Genomic DNA, 21,442 nt, shown 5'->3' on the forward strand with positions numbered 1-21,442 from the left:
CCTCTGGCAGATACGAGCCCACCCCATGGTCACCTGCCCTGAAACAAGTTACCTCTCAGACCACTCCTTCCCCTCAACAATCTCACCCCCTTCAAGTCACGCGCTGAATGCCCTCCCCACCCCCCCATCTATGGCTTCCTCATCCTTCCCAAAGACCCCACCATAATCCAGACCCTCAGCTTCCAACCCAGTCTCCCGTGTCTCCAGGCTCCCGCCTCCTCAAACGCCACCTCTAATCACAGCACATCCTGCCTTAATGACCTGCAGGTGAAGAAGAGGTCCCCAAGCCTTCCACACCCTGCTCTCACACAGCCTCTGCAGGAGGTAGGAATCAAAGAGGGCCCCAAGGACCCTTCCCTCCCTCCCCCCCTCACCCCCAGTATAACAGCACCTCCTTCCAGTTATTCAAAATGCTAGTCTAGGTACTGCTGGGAAGGGATCTTGCAGATGTAATGAAGGCCCAAATCAGTTGACCTCAAGATAGGGTGATTATCTGAGTGTTCGCAACCTAATTAGGTGAGTCCTTAAAGACACAGGGCTTTTCCTAGGGAGAGAGCTTCAAAGCATATAAGGGGTTCCACGGAAGAGGGATTCTCTCTTGCTGGCTTTGAAGATGGAGGGGGCCACGTGGCCAGGAAGAAGGGAGGCCTCGGTCCTTCAGCTGCAGAGAACCGAATCCTGCGCTCCCACATGAGCTTGGAGGAGGACGCCGAGCTCCAGATGAGAATGTGACCGACCTTGATTTTGGGGAGATCTTGCGCAGAGAACCCTGTCATGCGTGCCCAGGCTTCTGACCTAGGGAACTATGAGCTAAAGAATGGGTGTCTTCAGCTACTGAGTTGTGGAAATTCATTACAATTGTGGAAATTCAACAGAAACCCGATGTCTCCTCTCCACACTTTGCCCCCATGGGCCTCCACGGGGACTCAACACTCGGGCCACACACACTGTCTGCTCAACTAGGCAGATGTGTATGGCAACAGATATGAAAGGATTTCCTCCCTTCTCCTGTCAATGTTATGCATAATAGAAGACTGACCAGTCTCCGTTAGTCTTACAAAGAGAGAGAAAACACAGGAGCAAGGCGCCCCACCCCAGGGATTGCAAAGGGATCCCACCAGAAGGGATTCTGACCTGCTGTCTGAGTCACACAGGTCCTTGTGCCTTCTGGGTCTGAATGTCCTCATCTATCATACCTGGAGGAGGGGTTCCCAAGGTAAAGACCAATCAAAACCAATTTCTCTTTTAACCTCCTGCCACTAGAGATCAAGCTGTTCTCCATTCATAGTGGCTAGAGCAATGGCCCATCATATGCTGTGTGAGAGAGAGAAGTTTCCTCAGGAGGTACAATTCTCTGCCTCAGCAGACAGTGGGACAGACACCAGCACAATGTGAGGTTGAAAGGAACCGTGAATTCCAACCTTCTGCTCACAACACTGAGGAAGTTGATGCTTGGACCGAAGATACTGGTCTACACTGGGTGCTCCGGTAGGAACCAAAGCTGGGCTGGCCCATCTCCAGCCGAACAGGGCTCTTCCCATAATATCCCAGTGAAAAGAAGAGAAAATAGAGACCATAGAATTATAGTTGCCCAAGTTGGCTGGTTAGCTCTCAAAATGCCACCCCCCCACACACACACATACACAAAAGGATGAATAATTTCACTAATGAGTCAAGACCTAAAATAACCAAGTTGCTCAGAAAGATCATGCTTGATTCTTACTGTATCAGTAAAACGTGGTTGTCTAGAAAACAGACTTTGACCTCTACATGAGTTATTCATGACCTGCCATGTCTGTCTTCCTCCACTTTGGCTGCTAATAACCTTCCACGTATCTGCCCCAATTTGAATTCCGCTGTCATCTTGCTTTATTGGACCATTATGCCCATGCTTGAAATGGATTTCTTTGAAATTTGCTGAAAGATAGCACATAGAGGTTTTACACATTCAGTTTTTCTGCGTATCCCCCCTCTGGAGATTTCGTACTTGCCACACACAAAAGCTCAGGGTCAGAAAACAGAAAGACACCTTCCTGTGCTGCACTCACTCAAGTGCAGGAGGGGCAGGCAGCCTGCGCTTCCCCGCAGAAATGCCAAAAGGGTTCCATTTCCTCTTTCTATAACGCACAGGTGTGTAACTTAGTGTAATGTCCATATGTGAAAAAATGGCTTTCACTGACATTGGACAAATTCGCTATAACAAAGCTGGCACGAGCTGCGTTTAAGAACTCTGCAAAGGAGGGGCACCTGGGTGGCTCAGTTGGTTAAGCTTCCAACTCTCGATTTCAGCTCAGGTCATGATCTCACAATTCATGAGATCAAGCCCCACATCAGGCTCCGTGCTGCTAGCACGGAGCCTGCTTGGGATTCTCCCTCTCCCTCTCTCTCTGCCCCTCCCTTGCTCACTCTCTGTGTCTCTCAAAATATATAAATAAACATTTTTTTAAAAAAAGAATCTACACGTCAGCTTTGCTGGTTCCCATGCAAATACACGTTAATTATGCTCCTTCCAATGAAAAAGGCACCTTAAGGAAGCCGAGGCTCTGGCGGGTATTATTTCAAACCCCAAACATATCTGAATCTAGAAAATAAATTCTCTCTGAAATTATTTTGCAGTAAAGATTGTTCAAGTTCGAAGTCCAGCCACGATCCAGATAAGACTTGACTCTTCACGCTCAATTAATGTCAAGTAATAACAGGGCGGGAAGATTGTGATTCTTCTCGCATAATGCAAGAGTCAGTCGTTTCTTTTAACGATAAGATTTCACTTGCAAAGTGATAAACGCATTGGGAGCTATCCCTGCGAAGAAGATGTGCATTTTCATAGACTGGGGGCTTGTCTCACGCTTTGCTGCCTCGTAGACCATCAGGGTGGGTGCTCACCCAGACGTGTCGTGCATACTACTCAACGTGCATTTGGGCGCCGGGCACGAGTTACCTGGAAACTAAAAACCTGGGCCCCCATGTCTGAGATGCCAGGGAAACACTCACCATCAATTCTGTCCACCATGACCGTGTGGCAGACTGCAAGCAAGAAGAAAAACTGCCGAACTTCCGACTCTTTCCCCGACTGGATTTGCTCGATAAGATAGTGGTCGTAAAACGCAAGCTTCCCGTCAGCAAACGTGTTCCAGCTGAAATCCACTTGCTGAAAGAGGTGGGGGAGGACGAGCAAATGTGATTTTAAAAATAACAGTGTGGGCTTAGCAAATGATAGAAGCTTCTCTTGGAAGCCAAGTCTTTATGGAAAAATTTTCTTAGGATTATAACGTACTTTTTAATGTGTCAAGAGGCTCACCCTTGTCTTAAAACAAAGAGACATCCTGTTGTGGGTTGAATTGTGTTCCCTCCACCCCCCAAAGATATGTTGAAATCCCAACTCCCGGTGGCTGTGACTATGACCTTATTTGGAAATAAGGTCTTTGGAGATATCACCAAGTTAAGATGAGGTCACACTGGAGGATGGGGGGCACTAATCCAATGTCTGGTGTCTTTATAAGAGGAGGGAAATCTGGACACAGACACAGATACCCAGGGAGAGCACCATGTGACAATGGAAGCAGACATCTAAGTGTTGGGTCTGTAAGCCAAGGAACGCCAAGGGTTGCAGGCAAGCACCAGAAGCTAGGAAGAGGCCACGGAAGATTCTTCCCTAGAACCTCAGAGTGAGCATGGCCCTGCTGATACCTTCATTTCAGACTTCTAGTCTCCAGAGCTGTGAGAGAATGAATTTCTGTTGTTCTAAGCCACCCTTTTTGTGGTAGTTCATTACAGCAGCCATAGGCAACTAATACACCCCCAAACCCTCCCTTCAGTTAAAGGACTCACCTCTGTCTTGCTGTGATTGTTTTGAGAAGCGTCCCGATGGTCTCCTGAGAAACAAACAGGACAAGATAAATGGAGTCTTCCCCTGTGTGCAGAGGTCCCTCCTCCTCCCCTTGCTTTGGTTCTAAGGGCCCCGGCCTATTGGGGACAGCTTTCAAGTTTAGAATGATTTTCACATTTTTCAAGAGTTGTAAAAACCAAACAGAACATAACAAAGAAGAAAGTCTGATATGAACCACCTTTGGCTTGCAATGGCTAGAATATTTCCTATTGGGCTCTCTACAGAAGGAGTTTGCAGACCCCTGGTCTAGAGGTTCACACACTGGTGCTTCTCTTGTTCCATACCGCATCCTCCTCTGGGGCCAGACCCCTGTCCTCTGAAGTGCTTTATCTATCCCCCAGCTAGAAAGGGACTGTCACCATGTACGTGAGAACCACTTCCTTAATTCCCCAGTGTCCCACCTTCTTCATGGGCTCCCACATCTAAGATGCCCCTTCTGTGAAAACATATTCATAGTATAGTTTTCTACAAGGAGAAAGCACAGTGTTCCTGTAGTTATTAAAAAATTGTATTAAGTCTTTATTTAAAAGTTAGAGCATTCGAATTGAATACAGTATTAGCCTGAATATTTTTGTTAATATACAGCATGTTTCAGAATATTAGAATGGAAATCACCTTTTTCAAAATAATCGGGTGACATACATATAACATAAAATTATCACCCTAACCATCTTTTTTAAGTTTATTTATTTTGAGAGAGAGAGAGAGAGAGAGAGAGAGAGAGAGAGTCTGTGAGCAGGGGAGGGGCAGAAAGAGAGAGGGAAAGAGAGAAGCCCAAGCAGGCTCCATGCTGCCAGCACAGAGCCCGATGCAGGGCTTGATCTCACGAACTTTGAGATCATGACCTGAGCTGAGATCAAGAGTTGGATGCTTAACCAACTAAGCTACCCAGGCACCCTGACCTTAGCCATTTTTGTTTTAGTGTTTATTTATTTCTGAGACAGAGAGAGACAGAGCATGAGCGGGGAAGGGGCAGAGAGACAGGGAGACACAGAATCCGAAGCGGGCTCCAGGCTCCGAGCCGTCAGCACAGAGCTCGACGCGGCGCTCAAACTCACGAACCGTCAGATCATGACCTGAGCCGAAGTCGGTCGCTCAATCGACTGAGCCACCCAGGCGCCCCAGACCTTAGCCATTTTGAAGTCTGTAGTTCAGTGACACTAGATACAATCACTCCATAGCTGTTTCATCTGGTAAAGTTGCAACTCTGTACTCATTAAACAATAACTTCGCATCCTCTCTTGCCCCCGGCCCCTGGCAACCACCCATTCTACTTCCTGTCTCTATAAATTTGACTGTTCTAAGGCCTCATATAAGTGGAATCACACTAACTGCGCCCTTGTGTGACTGGCTTATTTCACTGAGCACTGGGTCCTCAAGGTTTATCCACACTACAGCGTGTGTCAGAATGTTTTCCTTTCTTAAAAAAAATTTGTTTTCAAATGTCTATTTTTCAGGGGCGCCTGGGTGACTCAGTCAGTTAAGCGTCCGACTTTGGCTTCGATCGTGATCTCGTGGTCCGTGAGTTTGAGCCCCGTGTCGGGCTCTGTGCTGACGGCTCAGAGCCTGGAGCCTGCTTTGGATTTTGTGTCTCCTTCTCTCTCTGCTCCTACCCTGCTCACGCTCTCTCAAAAATAAACATTAAAAAAAATTTTTTTTTAAGTACTGTGGCGAAAGAATGTAAAACACTGTATTAATAATTTTTTAAAAAGGTTTATTTTTTAGAGAGTGAGAGACAGAGCATGAGTGGGGGGGGGGGGTGGTCAGAGGGTGAGAGGGACAGAGCATCCGAAGCGGGCTCTGTGCTGATGGCACTCAAACCCGTGAGCCGTGACATCTTGACCTGAGCCGAAGTCGGACGCTCAACTGACCGAGCCAAGCAGGCGCCCCAGAATGGTTTCCTTTTTAAGGCTACACCAGGTTCCGTTGTATGTGGGACCACATTTCGTTTATCCGCTCATCCACTGACTCACACTTGGGTTGCTTCCACACTTTAGCTACTGTGAATAATGCTCGTATGACCGTAGTTGTGCGAAGATCTCTTCCGGTCCCTGCTTTTGGTGTTTTCGGGATCCCCTCCGAAGCCAGATCACATGGTAATTTTGTGTCTGATTTCTTGAGGAGTGTGTGCCTGTTTCTGACCTCTGACCTCTCCCACGCGTGCGTTCCCAGTGCCGCCAGCGAAGCCACTTCAGGACTCGGCCCCAAGTGGCCACCGGGGCCGTGCGCCCGGACGGCACCAGCAATTCTGGGACGGCAGGTGCTGGTCACGCGTGCTCAGGGATGGAGCGATGGCTTCCACTCACCATATATTTGCCCATTGATGCAGCACTTCTTAAAAGTCATGATGTTTTGCGTGAGCGTCCCTGTCTTATCAGAGAAGATGTAATGGATCTGCCCAAGCTGCTCATTCAGCGTGGTGGTTCTCGCCTTGGCGGGCGTGTCCTTCTCAGGATAGTACATCTGCAGGTCCCAGTTTATGAAGTAACTCTGTCCCAGACGGATCACCTCCACGCTAGGAAGGCAAGACAACACATTAGCGTGGACGGTGCTCTCCGACACGAGAGGCAGGCGGCGAGCTTTGTCTCGACTTGTGCGCACCACGGCGAGCTGCTCATCTGCCAAGAGACAAGCCACGTGGTGGCCCGTGGGCCAAGCCTCTGGGTTCTCCCGACCAGACACCTCCTTCTCGAGCTTCAGGGTCAACGCACCTCGTTTGGTGCGATTTCCCACTCATTCCTGACAACATCTGGCCACAGCACCCCACGCTCAGAACACAGCCCTGTGGGACCAGGGACATGGTGACGATGTGGCAATCTCTACTCTCTTTTCTCTCATTCCCATCACACTCGGGACACCTGCAATGGCCGTGCTCACCCCTGTCCCCGTCATTCCCATGTCTACCTCTGCCCCCGGTTGTCGATGAGGTTCCACTAGGTTACAGAATCGGTGTGCTTTTGGCAAATGACCCCTACGTTGTGATTCCACACCTTGAAAAAACATAGTGTTTTCTCCCCCTAAAATCTTATGAAGTTACAGACTGTCCCAAATAAGACAGTCTAAAGGAATCATCACAATTTGAAAACTCTAAAGGATTAAATATATCTCAGTTAGAAGGAAGCTGTTTACATATCCAGCAACTGTTAACTGGGCAAAAGAGGTCTTTCTAATAAGTTAAAGAGGTGGAAAAAGAACTCCCTCCCTTCCCCTGCTAATATTTCCTGAGTGCCTACTATGTACAGACAGCATTCTAGGTACGGGGGGGGGGGCTCCCCAGGGAAACAAACCCAACAAAACCTCTGCCTTCTAATGGGGACAAATCCACAAACCTGTACCTCTATCATGTGGTGAAAATCCCCCACAGAAAATCAAAGCAGGGTGAGAACAGAATAAGGGATAGCGTGATATTTAAGACGGAGTGGTGTTTGAGCAGAGACCTGAGGCAAATGAAAGAGCAACTATGTAGATAAGAGGGAAGAACGTTCCAGACAGAGACCAGAGCAGGTGCAAAGGCTCTGTGGCAGGTACTGGCACCCGTGAGGACTATCAGGGAGGCTAAAGTTGGGGGAGACCAAGGAGGAAGTGGACGTATAAGAGGTTGTAGGAACGACGGGATGAACAGCACAAGACCATGCTGGGCCTCGTGGGTCACAGTGTGGCCTCCATAATGAGTTTATCCTGAATGAAATGGAAACAAAGGGTGGAAAACAAAGCAGAACGACCTGATCCACCTTGTGCTGTAGAAGGACCTTTATTTCTAAGAGAAAGAAGGAAACCATGTTAGTTACATGACATGACTTTCTAAAACCAAAAACGACATACACAGTTTATTTTATAACATGCATTCATGGTTTTAGACAAAATAATCTGTTTAATAGCTCCCTCCACAAAGGTAAATCTTATCTCAGGTTTCTGTGGTTGTTTCTCCTTTTTTAAAGCGACTGCAAACACATGGCTCCCCAGGGCTCTACTTACTAGTGAACGAGCAATGTTAACGACATGTAATAAGATTAAAAATAAAACAAATGCACATGTAATAAAATTAAAATAAGCTAAGTGCTCCTAATTACAGAAGTGTATGTGATCCTGTATGTCTCTGGGCTGTTACTTAATTGGAGGTCAAGGTAGACTCTGGCTGCTGGGGATATTCCAAGGCACAACTCCTCTTCCAATGGTCTAAAATCCAATCGATGACTGACAGCGAACTTTGACAGTAAAGAAAGAAAAAAGTAAAAAAAAAAAAGAAGAAGAAGAAGAAGAAGAAGAAGAAGAAGAAGAAGAAGAAGAAATCTCACTCAGCAAGGTGATCACTGTTTGTCACAGATATGACCCTGACTCCTTTATTATGGTTCAGATTAAGATAAGAAACAGAACATTTTGAGAGGCTGAATGAGGGCAGGGAGAGAGGCATTCCCAGCAAGCGTTTTACAGGCAATGGATGTACCAGGTGGTAATAAGGAAGACACAGAGAGGAGATTAGGAAGGCTCCTAAAAAGAAAAACAACTAAGTTTTCCCATGTCAGTCTAAATCTCCAGCTTTCTCCCAAGGCCCTTTCTGAAGCCTGGGCTTTGAGTCCACTGAGAAGCAATCTTACCAAGTGAGTGACTTCTGAACCCCGGTTGTCTTTATCTATAAACTGGTCAAGATACAAAGTGCTGTGCCTGGCACAGAACAGAAGCTCCAAAGTTAATTTCCTCGCCCTATATTACCCCCAATTCTGAAATGAAGCTATTTTCTTACTTGTTCCGTATGGCCTTTGAAACATTTATTGATAGAGATGAAGGGGCAAAGTTGGGAAAATGTACTGCATTCTTCCTTAAAGCAAAAGGCCGAAGAGAGGACAGCCTTACCTGACATAGAGAGAGATGGGCACCATGGTGTTTAGAACAATGATGTAGCCCCAGAAATTCAGGAATCCACGGTAGGAGGGTGTAAAGTCTTCTCCATCATAGAGGTACCAAGAATAATTGCCAACTTGAGCTTCCCAGTAAGCATGGCCGATGGCCAGACCAGCAGAAAGCAGAATGAGAACAACAAAGATCTGGAAGACATAACACACTGAAGTGTATTTGGAAGATGGATCGCCAACCCCCAACCCCCAGAATCTCATAGATGCTAATTAACCTCACTCAATACTCCAGCACATTTATGATAACTTAGTAGTCTGTAAACACAACACACTTAAAGGAAAAACAGCGCCTACGGAGGCTTTGAAAGCCTATTTGAGTTCTACGGTTGGTTGATTTAGCCTACATAATACATATAGGTGCAGTTTTCTTCCCAAAACTATTGTTCGAAAGAGAAGGTTGGTGTCTTGTATTCAAATCCTTAAACATTCTCACATTACAGGGCATCCTATCAATTACTTTTACTTTGAATAATACCATACTGTTGGGGGAAGATACCGTAGGATGACATAATTTCAGATAACGCTGAACTGGGACGTTTATAGAAAATAGTTGATGGAAATAATTTTTAAAAGAGAACATAAGGGAATTTCACCCTGATTCAGGTAATTATCCCTGAAGACTTCATTACCACTTAAGGTTTAGACCATTTCTGAAGCGGTACAGTGAGTATTCTGTTACGGAAATGACGAGTGTATACTTCTGGGATGAATGCAAAAGTCGACCATCCCAGTGGTATTCGGATAATTGTGGTAGGAAGACGATTTCCAAGGACAGATTGAAATTTCTGGCCACAGATTCCAAAAGTGCTATATCTCAAAACCACAGGGCTCAGGATGAGAGAGGAACTCGTCGTGAGTACTCTGGCCATAACCGGGACGATGACACGGAAGATGCACATGAAAAGTTTTCACGAAATGGGAGATGAGAGAAAAAAAGAGCTGTTTCTTTAATGTATTACTTTTATACGACTTTAAATGTGTGTATGTAATTAAAGTATGGTAAGTATTTGACGTCTCTAAAAACTTACGCATTCAAATTAAGCTAAATACTTGGGAAAAAAATTAATTCTCACTGGGAAATTGGAGCACTGCCCAACATCTTGGGGCTGGGCCTGAGACGCTGTCCTGCTTGCAAGGTTGGCCTTTGGCCGGCATCTAGGAACTTAGATTTTGGAAGGGTTTCCTCTCTTCCTCCCCCTTCCTCTCCTTATTTCTTATTCCCTGATAAGAACGGCTCATGGTGCCTGTTTGTGTAAAACAATATGGTTTATGCTGATCCCCTACATTCCTTCAGGGAATCTGGAATTTTGGTACATCCCTGGCAGATGGGGCCTGTGTGACCAGATCCCAATAAAACCCCAGGCACTGAGTCTCCAATGAGCTTCCCTGGTAGAGACAACATTTCACATGGGCTGTCACAAGTTGTTGCTAGGGAAATGGAGGGTGTCTTGCCATGTGACCCTGTGACAAGAGAAGACTCTTGGAAGCTTGCACCTGGCTTCCTCCAGACTTTGCCTCATGAGCCTTTTGCCTTTGCTGATCTTGCTTTGTAAATAAGTCACAATAAGTCATAGCTATGAGGGCAACTAGATGTTTTATTCTGTGAGTCCTTCCAGTGAATCACCAAACCTGGGGGTGGTCTTGGGGGCCCTCAACACACTTTATATTTAGCCTTGCCTTATATTTAGACTTGTACACTACATGCTGGGGAGGAAAGTTTGCTTTTAAGAGAACTACCCCTATGGGAAACTAATAGCAGTAAAATCAACCTTATGTTGACAGGAGCCCGGCCCCACTAACTTATCTCAGGCTCCCTGGTTTTCCAACTGGTCACTCCAGTTGACAAAATACTCAACCATTCAGGGGACCCTACAAGTGGAACCTCGGTTCCCAAAAGGATTCTCCGATTAGAATATGGCGTTTCTGAGGAAAAGTAAGAGAGTTCTCTCTCTTGGAATGCCTCACGCATTTTTCTACCTGGCCTGCAGAGGTTAAGATTTCTCTACATAAGAAAAACATACAACAAAATTAGAGTAAAAGATAGTAGTCTAGCCTCTCATCTACTGAAACGGAAAATAAATACCGTATAAACCATGTAGTTCATCAAGTAATCAATTTTAGTTCTTTTGAATCTGGTTTTCCCACTATTTTTCATTATTTTCGTGTCAGCACCTAAAAATGGAAAATTCAATACAATCAATAGTTGGGAAAATCAATGCTTCCTTTCATTTCGATGGAGAATGAACAGAAGAGCAATCCCCTCCTTTGAATCTTAAAAGCACATATCAGGGGCGCCTGGTTAAGCGTCCGACTTCAGCTCAGGTCATGAACTCACGGTTTGTGAGTTCAAGCCCCACATCGGGCTCTGTGCTGACAGCTCAGAGCCTGCAGCCTGCTTCGCATTCTGTGTCTCCCTCTCTCTCTGCCCCTCCCCTGCTCGTGCTCTGTTTCTCACTCCCAAAAATAAAATAAACATTAAAAAAAATCTTAAAGGCACGTATCACATCAATTTCCCAAGAAACTCTGAAATTACCTGCAAAAATGACCAATCCATGGCAGAAGTCGGTGTTCCTAATTACACAGCCACGTAATAAAATTTTATCAGCATCCAAAGGAAAACTTGTGTTTCTCCAAAACAGTGTTCCTGTAAACTTATCCAGCCGGTTATTGGGTTCTTCACATTCAACGAAACCTTCAGAAAAATATGATTCACATAAGTTTTCACACATGAAAGATTTTCTGGTTTTAATTAATTGGGACTGAGTTGAGCAACTAAACTTGAAAACAAAGTAAGGCACGTCTGCACAAACCGTCAAATGCTGCCAGTGAATTTTCTCTCTGGAGACACTGGTGTGTGATTTCCAGCGCCATTTTGAACTTCAGATTGGTTTCTCTAAAGGGAGAGGGAGAAAAGGAATTGAAGGAACAAATTCAGGATCTCAAAAAGGCACATAAGAAAAATTGTGCAAAGTAACGTTAGGTATACCTGGAAGCAAAAGCCAGATCATTAGCTTTTCCTATTTTCGAATGCCCAGTTTGCCTTGGAACTTGGAGTTTAGTGAGGTTATTTCCTGAACTACAGAAAAACTCCTGACTTAGAAGATGCTGGTCCCCTTTGCTGTTTGTTTTTGTGGAGCACTATGAATGGGACGGAGGCATTTACAAGCTTCCTGTCCTCCTTCTTACTAACCTCTTACCGTCAGTCTAGACTTAACTACCACACCGCTATTTAAAAACTTAGCTTCTAGGGGTGCCTGAGTGGCTCAGTGGGTTAAGCCTCTGACTCTTGATTTCAGCTCAGGTCATGATCTCAAGGTTGTGAGATTGAGCCCCACATCAGGCTCAGCACATTGGGATTCTCTCTCCCCCTCTCTCTCTCGCCCCTCCACCATTCATGTGCTGGTGCACCCTCTCTCTTGCTCTCTCTCTCTCAAAATAAATACACTTAAAAAAAATTTAGCTTCTTCACATTAAGATGATTCTACAAGACGTATTTGTTACGGAAAGTGCCTGGACTCTATCAACCTATTATTTTCCAGAGTGAACAACTGGATCCCCTATTTTTGAAAGATACTTCTATCTAGAAAATTAGGAAAGGAGGTGGGAACCTTACCCTCCAATACTTGGCATGTCCCACCCACAGAGCAGGGAAGGTGTGTGCTCGGGGACACAGAGAGTCAGGCTGGGCATCGGGGCGGCGATGCTGTCTGCACATGACAGACATCCTTCTGCAGCCTCCACGAAGATGGACTTGGGGGTTTCCATATATTCAGAAGTTGACTGTGGCCCTCGACCTCCCCATTCTGTTTGTTCCGACACGGCACGTAGGATTTGCTACCTTCGGAAAGCTTCCGAGTCTCTCACTCATGGGGATAATAGCTGTTTTATAGGTATGACTGATCACCTGACTAATTTATAGACCAAAGACAGACCTGGTTGCACCGAGATGATCTCAGCGCTCCACAAACAAGTTACGCGCATCGAGGGTATGAGGAAGGGTGTTCGTATCAGAGGGGGCGATGCAGACACTAACCTGGGCAGCCAGCACAGGCGAGCACCGTCCCAGCCCTGCCACTTACTAAGTGACCTCGGGCTGGCTACTTCACCTCCTTGTGTCTCACTTTCCTCAAGGGCAACGTCAAGATAATAATCTCATCGTGTCGCTGAGAAGATTAAGTGAGCTAACACATGAAGCTAATGCAACTTAGCAGGCACTCAATGAATGAATGTATTCAAAACTGGTCAAAAACAGAACGTGATTCCCGTAAGGGCTCCTATGCTAACCAAAACCAACAAAGGGAAAACTCAGAGTTGTCCATTGACAAGCACTTTAAAAAATCTGTTTTCTCGGAAATTCATTACTGTGATCGTCCTTCATACGTGTCTGGACGCTGCTCAGCTGTACTCAAAGGGCTCAGGTGTCCATCCCTTTCAACCCTCCCTACAAGTGGGGGGAAGGGCAGGCTTGAGAACCCCACTTTATAGACAGAATTGAAAAAAGAGAGGTTGGTCTGCTAGGGACACCGTGGGACAGCCAGCAAGGGGTAGAGGCAAGGCTAGATCTCGGGGCTTCTCTTCTGATACAATTTTCGATGGAACGAATGCCCCTTTAACGGTCGGCCTGAAAACGGGCCCAGCCAAGACCCGCTTACCCATCCAGTTCAGCTGTTTCGACATAGCAGAGGCTGTTGGGCTCGGAGCTGGACAGGAGCAGCGTGTCGGCCTGTGCAAAACAAGACACATCAACGATACAGACATCCCCAGGGCCAAACTGAGCGCCTGCGGAAGACGGGAGGATAATAGATGAGGGACGCGGGGCTTCTTCACTTACGGGAATAAAATCATTCTTTTTCAACCGAATGACGTCTCCAACTTGAATCTCTTTCCACTTGGCAATCTTGAACCTAAATGTCAAAAGGAATGAGAGTTTACCGGCCTTTCAAAAGTTACTGGCAAAGGATTTGGAATTATTCTCTCTAGGAGCCAATGATTTCTGGGGAAACGTGAAGAGCACAGAAAAAAGGTTTCCTGAAACTTCGGCCAATTTCATGATGAAACCCCATGAAGTGGTCACGTGAATCACAGTATCCTCTGAAGGGAGCGGTGATGATGGTAATGACTTTGATGTGTTCTTTCCATGTGGCGTCATGGCAGGAAGGCTCGATGGGGCTACTCAAACGTGTGGCAAGGAGCTACTGGGCTCCTATATTTTTGCTCACATCCTGTGCTTCCAGCCTCCTGTTCTCTTGCCTCTGGGTTGTCAACCACCTGCTCAGGACGCGGGACCCAGGTGGTCCCAGGACAGGAACACATTCTGGCTCCTGCACGGGCCACCTGGAATCCTCAGGGAACTTTAGAGCATGCCTCCTCCCTATTAAGTTACCTTTTCAATGAGCACGCATTGCCTTTCTCATAAGCCTAATAAGGACACTGATCAAATGCAAAATAAAATTAAACAGATGACTATTTTTCTGTCTTAAGTTTCACAGGAAAGAGCCATTTAAATGTCTAACAAATCAACATGTTAAAAAGTTTTAAAATACAGTGGTCTGTGTGAAAACTTTTCACACATAGAAAAGATACCCATAACAGAGATTATGAATCTATCACAACTAATAAACTTAGTATTTTCGGAGGCAGAACTCCAATTACTATGTTTGTCCTCCCATTAATTCATGGATAAGAGAGACCTGGAGATTGAAACTACAGTTTTGTTTTTTCATTCATTAAAAAAAATTTTTTTAATGTTTTTATTTATTTTTGAGACAGAGAGAGACAGAGCATGAGCAGGGGAGGGGCAGAGAGAGAGGGAGACACAGAATCTGAAGCAGCCTCCAGGCTCTGAGCTGTCAGCACTGAGCCCGACACGGGGCTCGAACTCACAGACTGTGAGATCATGACTTGAGCTGAAGTCGGACGCTTAACCGACTGAGCCACTCAGGTGCCCCCCTCCCGACTTTTTAAAAAAAATTTTTAAATGTTTTTATTTATTTTTGAGACAGTGTCTTTTCATTTAAAATACACTTTAAATATACGCTTATACCCCAGCATGACCAATTTTATTAGAATCGAACACACACTTCTCCATCTCAGGATTTAAAAAAAAGAATTTGGCTTATCTTTCAATAAATTAAGTCGTAGTTAGTTTACATTTCAGCATCTCTAAAACTGTAAATTAGAATTGGCAAATGGGTGTCAAATTATAAACGAGCAAGTTAAGAACCTTCCTGCCACAGCTCTTTGGGGGTGTGAGTGGCAACTGTGTTGAGCCTTTCCACTGTGACATCTGGTTTCCCCTCGGGAGGTCCCGCTGCCCTGCCCCACAATGCCCAAGTCCCCACACAGGCTTGACCCTCCTCTAGGGGGAGCTGGAGCCGCGGCCCTATCAGATATGCACTCTGACCCCCAAATTCAAGGCCACTCAGAGCTACTCTTTACCAGTGGAGTCAGCCAGGTTGTGAGCCATGGCCACAGTTGTGCGGGCTGGCTAAGAACCTACTGCTCTCTTCATCAGAGCAATTCTAAGTGATTCGAAAGGTACCCTTCAGAGCAGAATCCATTTATTTGGGAGGGGAAAAAAGCCATCCCAACAGATTTATAGGCTGCTGCAGTCTATCTCCAAATTAGACACAGTGGAACAGTGCCTGCAAATCACCTTATTTTTCTCAGTGTTGACACAAAAAAAGTCTTTGAACTGGGCCTTCATCACTATTTTTTTTTCTTTTTAGGGAAGTATAATTGACATACAATGCCCTACAGTTTCAGGTGGACATCATAGCGACTCGACATTTTCTTAGTCGCTATTTTTAGCACTTGACTTTGTGGTTCTGCCTCTAGGCGCTTGCTCAAAAAACAACTCATTACTGGTCTCTGAGTTGGCACATCGGTCACAGTGGACAATATTTATTTAACATTCATTGAGCCCTTTCTGTGTGTTGGAGACTCTGATGGACAAAAAACAACCAGTTACCATCAAGACAGTCCCCTTGAGGAACTTATAGCTCAGGACAGAAGAGAAGACACCTACACGGATAATTCTCTCTCTTTTTTTTTTTTAATTTTTTTTAACATTTATTTATTTTTGAGAAACACAGAGATAGAGCACAAGCAGGGGAGGAACAGAGAAAGAGGGGGAGACACAGAATCCGAAGCAGGCTCCAGGCTCCGAGCTGTCAGCACAGAGCCCGACGCGGGGCTCGAACTCACAGACTGTGAGATCGTGACCTGAGCTGAAGTCAGACACTTCACCGACTGCGCCACCCAGGCACCCCGCCCCCCAACAAATAATTCTGATAAGAAAGATGAGAGCGACAAGGTCTTGATTGCACCGTGAAGGGAGAACCAGGAAAGGGGGGGGTCAAGACATTCGAGCAAAGTCCCGAACACCTAAGTTGGGAACAGCAGAGATGGGAGCTCCAGGCTGAAGGAGCCATGAAAACACACGAGTGCTGATGCCACGGGGCTCAAAGGACGAGTGCCCACAACCCAGTTTGGCTGCAGCCCCTGGGTTGCAAGGAGGGTACCAAGTCTTAGTAAGTTAAGAGAGACTCTTACAACGAAAAGGCTGCTATGCCAAAAGCCTTCCAAGTTTGGAATGGTTATCTCTGAGTATGTTTCTAGACATACTTATCCGTTCTGTTCTTGTAACTAAGTTAAGGAAGACACAGTACCTGCCGTCCTTAATGACTTCACACGTCCTATTGTTGATTTCATTATCCATTTTATGGCGAGCCTTTAGAAGAGAGGAGGGGAAAGGTTATTTGAATATTCTCCAAACGTGAGATATTAACGCCAAACTAAAATAAGCTCACAGCAGGGAGGAGAAAGTTGCCCCAGAAATCCTTACCACGTCGTCCACCAGGTCTTTGATGGCCGTGATGCCCAGCACCAGGAGCAAGGGCACCAGGGTGGTGTACCATGCCAGGGTCGTGATTTGAGGAATTGCCTGAAAGAAATACAATTAGACGTGTGTGCCCACGAAGGCACGGCATCTACAGGTAACTGCTGATTCGAACCTCCAAGCCTACGTCCTGTAGGGCAGGTAGGAAAGTCACCGAAGCCTCCAGCTGACCACCTTCTTGCCGCCCTCTCTAGCTTATGGCCTCCTGGAACAGGCCCCAGAGAACAGTGGCTCCTGAAATTGTCTCATTGCCACCTTAACTGGACACCAGGGGCACTAAAAGAGAACTGCTCCAAACTCTTTGTGAAAATCATAACTAACGGCAGGGAGGGCCGTGTGGGGAGCTGGGACAAGTAGTCCTTCAGCTTTTATAGGGAATCCATGTAGCAGGATGTCCCCTGCTGGTTGCTTAGCCAGTGGTCTCTGAGGGCCTCACGATGGAGGCAAGGACGGCAACAGGTCGCAGCTGCCTCTGAAAGCCAGTGATTGTGCTGGGCCTCGGAGGAAGCCTTGCCTCCATTAAGACGGCCTTGAAGTTGGAACAAAAGATTGGGAAGCGAGTTTAGTAAAGATCTCTTGTAACCATCCTACGGATCATCAGGTCACATGACGTAGTCATTAAAACGACAGGCTGGGGACACCTGGGTGGCTCAGTCGGTTGGGCGTCCAACTTCGGCTCAGGTCATGATCTCACGGTCCGTGAGTTCGAGCCCCGCGTCGGGCTCTGTGCTGACAGCTCGGAGCCTGGAGCCTGTTTCAGATTCTGTGTCTCCCTCTCTCTCTGACCTTCCCCCATTCATGCTCTCTCTCTGTCTCAAAAATGAATAAACGTTAAAAAAAAAAATTAAAAAAAAATAATAATAAATAAAAAAAAAATAATAAATAAAAACAATAAAATGACAGGCTTTGCGGTGAAGTTCCTGGATCCAAGTCCCGCCCCAGTCTCTCGCTTAGGGCTTTGGGACTTTGAACAAGCTCCGGTGCCTCACGGGCCTCAGTTTCTCTGAAAACGGAGGTTATGATAGCATTTACATCACAGAGTACAAGAATTAAGTGAAGTAACCAGCGAAGGGCTGTCTAAAGCTATTACTATCACTTTAACTTAAATTGCTAGATCTTAAGAGAAGATGATTGGGGGTTGGTCGAAAGAGAGAACGATCATTTGCCACAGTATTATCAATGTAACGCCCCCTTTTCCTTGCTAGAAGGAAAGAAGGGAAGACTGGCCCACTTATGACATAGCAGTACCTTCAAATTTTAGTGTTTGTCTCCACGTGGGCTGGTTTCAAAGGTCCCTCTTGGTAACAGGAACATTCTATACTGTCAAGCCAGTAGATCTCATATCCTACTAAATCTGTTGGGGATCCGGTTCTCCCTCCTGCTTCCTCGCCGCTCCCTGCTTCCCCCTTCCCCACCCGGACACACACATGTTCCCATTTGCATGAAACCCTCTTCGGTAAATCCCAGCAGATGAGACGGTTTTCCAAATCCAAGGCTTGTTGTCAAGTGCTAAAGGTTGATAGTCTGGTAACTAGAGGGTGTAGAGTTCCCTCGATTATAACAACGATTTCTAGATAGGTAAAATTAACACTCTCTAGATAAGTGGGTCCTTTGCCACAATCAAGGAAAAAAAAAACAGCCTCAGGAAAGGAATAGGCCTTTTGTCAACACAAAAACCAATTCACAAAAATAATCTATCGAGAATTATGACCCAAACATTGGTACAAATAAATAATATTCTTGACGAAATTAAGCACCTACATGAAAAACAAAGGGCAGGCACACAATAAATAGAATTTTAGGGTACACATAATTGTACAATGTGAAGGTTTTAACTGTATTCACTTCAGGGAAACCAGTTTTAACATTCACATTAGTACGCGACTGATTTTTTTTTTTTTTAAATATAGAATTAAACTCTTTCCATTTGCTTCCTTTCCCTGTTTACTTAACATTGTCGAGCCGGTTCTGCATGAGGCACTGTTTCCTTGTGTGCAAAAAGCCTGATGTTAATACAACAACTTTTAAGATTACATGTGTCCACAACTTAAATGTTACTGAGTCATCATAACTCAAAACAGATTTAAGATATCAAAGGGCATTACCTGTAAGATAAGAAGGACCAGGAAATAGAAATTGGCTGCTCTCTTAAACTGCTCAAACAAATTCATTGGTAGGAAGGTAAAGGCATTATACTTGTACGTTTTAATTGCATTATTCTGTTGGGAAAAAAAAAAAAAAATGAAAGGGTCATTCTACATGGGGCCGAGCTTTTATCCTAATGTATACACCCCTGTGAAAATCACTAAAGCCTGGTGGTCTACAGGGACACAGGGACATGGGCCAGGAAGACACCGAGATTTCCTTTACGCTTTTAATTCTAATCAGGCCTCAGAATGACTCCTTGGAGGCTTAGGTCAGAGACAGCAACAAGAAGCAGACATTTCACTTCAAAGGTCTCTGTGGCAAATCTGACTGAGCAAATGGACACGGCTGGCAGATTCCTGACTCCTCAGAGCCTCTTAGAAAACAGGGCAGGCGCGCCGGGGCGGCTCCGTCGGTGAAGCGTCCGACTTCAGCTCAGGTCATGATCTCATGGTTCGTGAGCTCGAGCCCCCCGTCAGGTTCTATGCTGACGGCTCAGAGCCTGGAGCCTGCTTTGGATTCTGTGTCTTCCTCTCTCTCTCTGCCCCTACCCCGCTCATGCTCTGTCTCTCTCTCTCTCAAAAATAAGCAAACATTAAAAACAACAACAACAACAATAAAAAAAAAGAAAACAAGGCAAAGGGAGACGTCAGCCCGAACGACGACGCTGGAAAAGGAACACTCTTTTACTGAAGGGGGATGAAGTCTACCGTGTAAAGTAAAAGACGCTGTTGTGTGTTGAATCGTGTGCCCCTTTTAAAAGATATGCTCCCGTCCTAACTCCAATAGCCGTGACTGTCATCTTATTTGGGAATGGGGTCTTTGCAGCTGTAATCAAGTTACAGTGAAGTCATGCTGGATGAAGGTGGGCCCTCATCCAATGTCTGCCGCCCTTAGAAGAAGAAGGAGAGGACAAGTGGACACAGACATAGGGACACACAGGGACAAGGCTGTGTGGAGACAGAGCCGGGGAGTGGAGGGATGCGTCTACAAGCCAAGGAAGGCCAAGGATTGTCGGCAACCTCCAGAAGCCAGGACAGAAGCCTGGAACAGACGCTGCCTCAGACCCTCCGGAAGGAACCAACCGGACCGACACCTTGATTTTGGACTCATGGTCCCTAAACTGTAAGAAAATACATTTCTGTTGTCTTAAACCAGCCCGTCTGTGGCTCTGCTACAGCTGTCCTAGCGACTAAAAGACACGTTACGACGTGTAAGCACGCACCTGACGGGGGACCCTTGATCATATTAGATTATTTTTTAATAATTGCTTTAATGTTTATTTTCGAGAGTGAGAGAGAGAGCAAGCAGGGGAGGGGCAGAGAGAAGGCGACAAGAGGATACAAAGCAGGCACTGCACGGTCAGCACCAAGCCCAATGCGGGGCTCAGACTCACGAGCCGTGAGATCATGACCTGAACCGAAGTCAAACACTCGGCCGACTGAGCCACCCAGGTGCCCCGATCGTATTTTAAAGGTAATAAGGACTTCTGGGGTGAAAAGATCTTTGGTCTCTAAATCTATCACAGGCAGAAAAGGGGGAAATAGGTTCTTAAGATTCCTTTCAAATTCTTATTACTTTCAAACATAACGTTTCTGTGACACTGTTGTATATTCTTCTATAAAACATTAAGAGAGCTCTGCACGCACACAGGGAACTTTTCAATCTGCATAATTTTGTTTTGGGTCGTGTCAAGCCACCCCTACTCACCTTTATTAAATTCAAAGTGATGAATAAAAATGATATTCTATACGACGGACAATGATAATCAGGGATTATCAGGCCAGGGATTATCTGGAAGGCAGGTGTCCCATGAAGTTGCTAAGCATAATGGCTATTGGAAAAAACTGGCTCTTAGCGAAGATGAGCTAGGAAGTTAAAATCCATGGGGCGCCTGGGTGGCTCAGTCAGTTAAGCGTCAGGCTTCGGCTCGGGTCATGATCTCATGGTTCCTGGGTTCAAGCCTCACGTCACTCTGTGCTGACAGCTCGGAGCTTGGAGCCTGCTTCAGATTCTGTATCTCCCTCTCTCTGCCCCTCCCCTGCTTGCTCTCGATCTCGCTCTCCCTCCCACCCCCCACTCCCCAAAATAAATAGTAACATTAACAAACACTTTTTTTTAATTTAGAAAGTTAATATCCACTTACCGCATATTTGCTCTCCTTAATACAAAAGAACTTTGTGTTCATAAATTGAGGCTGTTCATGGAAGCTTCGATCATTTGCCTTGACTTGCCATGTACAATCTTTTAAAAAGAAAGAGAAAAGTAGTCCATCAAGCATAAAATTAGCGTATTGTTGTGGGCTGAACCGTGAGCTTCCCAGGTTCATCTGGTAAAGTCCAAACTCCCCCTCCAGGCCTCAGAGCATGACTGTTTGGAAATAGGGTGATTGCAGATGTGATCGCGTTAAAGTGAGGTCATTAGAGTTGACCCCAACCCAATAAGGCGATGGCCTTCTTAAAAAAAAAAAAAAAAGCGAATTTGCACACAGATATGCACAGTTGGGAGCTGGTGGGAAAACATGGCCACCTACAAGCCAAGGACTAAAGCCTGGAACAGACCCTTCCCTCACAGCCTCAGTAGGAACCAACTGTACCCACA

At 45.8% G+C, this 21,442-nt stretch overlaps 1 protein-coding gene across 2 annotated transcripts in view; it reads right to left on the reverse strand.

Moving 5' to 3' along the window:
* ATP8B1 (ATPase phospholipid transporting 8B1) overlaps window positions 1-21,442 on the reverse strand; it is a 126,338-nt gene that overhangs the window by 24,912 nt on the left and 79,984 nt on the right. For both annotated transcript variants that reach the window (XM_078435207.2, XM_078435208.2), the window contains exons 3-15: window positions 20,988-21,085; window positions 18,802-18,915; window positions 16,643-16,741; window positions 16,467-16,528; window positions 13,628-13,700; window positions 13,449-13,519; window positions 11,607-11,689; window positions 11,330-11,488; window positions 10,880-10,968; window positions 8,738-8,928; window positions 6,193-6,401; window positions 3,829-3,872; window positions 2,992-3,148 (exon numbers count right to left, since the gene is read on the reverse strand). In XM_078435207.2, coding sequence (XP_078291333.2) covers window positions 2,992-3,148; window positions 3,829-3,872; window positions 6,193-6,401; window positions 8,738-8,928; window positions 10,880-10,968; window positions 11,330-11,488; window positions 11,607-11,689; window positions 13,449-13,519; window positions 13,628-13,700; window positions 16,467-16,528; window positions 16,643-16,741; window positions 18,802-18,915; window positions 20,988-21,085 — 1,449 coding nt within the window. The remainder of the gene's footprint in view (window positions 1-2,991; window positions 3,149-3,828; window positions 3,873-6,192; window positions 6,402-8,737; window positions 8,929-10,879; window positions 10,969-11,329; window positions 11,489-11,606; window positions 11,690-13,448; window positions 13,520-13,627; window positions 13,701-16,466; window positions 16,529-16,642; window positions 16,742-18,801; window positions 18,916-20,987; window positions 21,086-21,442) is intronic.

Source organism: Panthera onca, chromosome D3, assembly GCF_046562875.1.
Source record: "Panthera onca isolate mPanOnc1 chromosome D3, mPanOnc1 haplotype 2, whole genome shotgun sequence".
NCBI classification, from domain to species: domain Eukaryota; kingdom Metazoa; phylum Chordata; class Mammalia; order Carnivora; family Felidae; genus Panthera; species Panthera onca.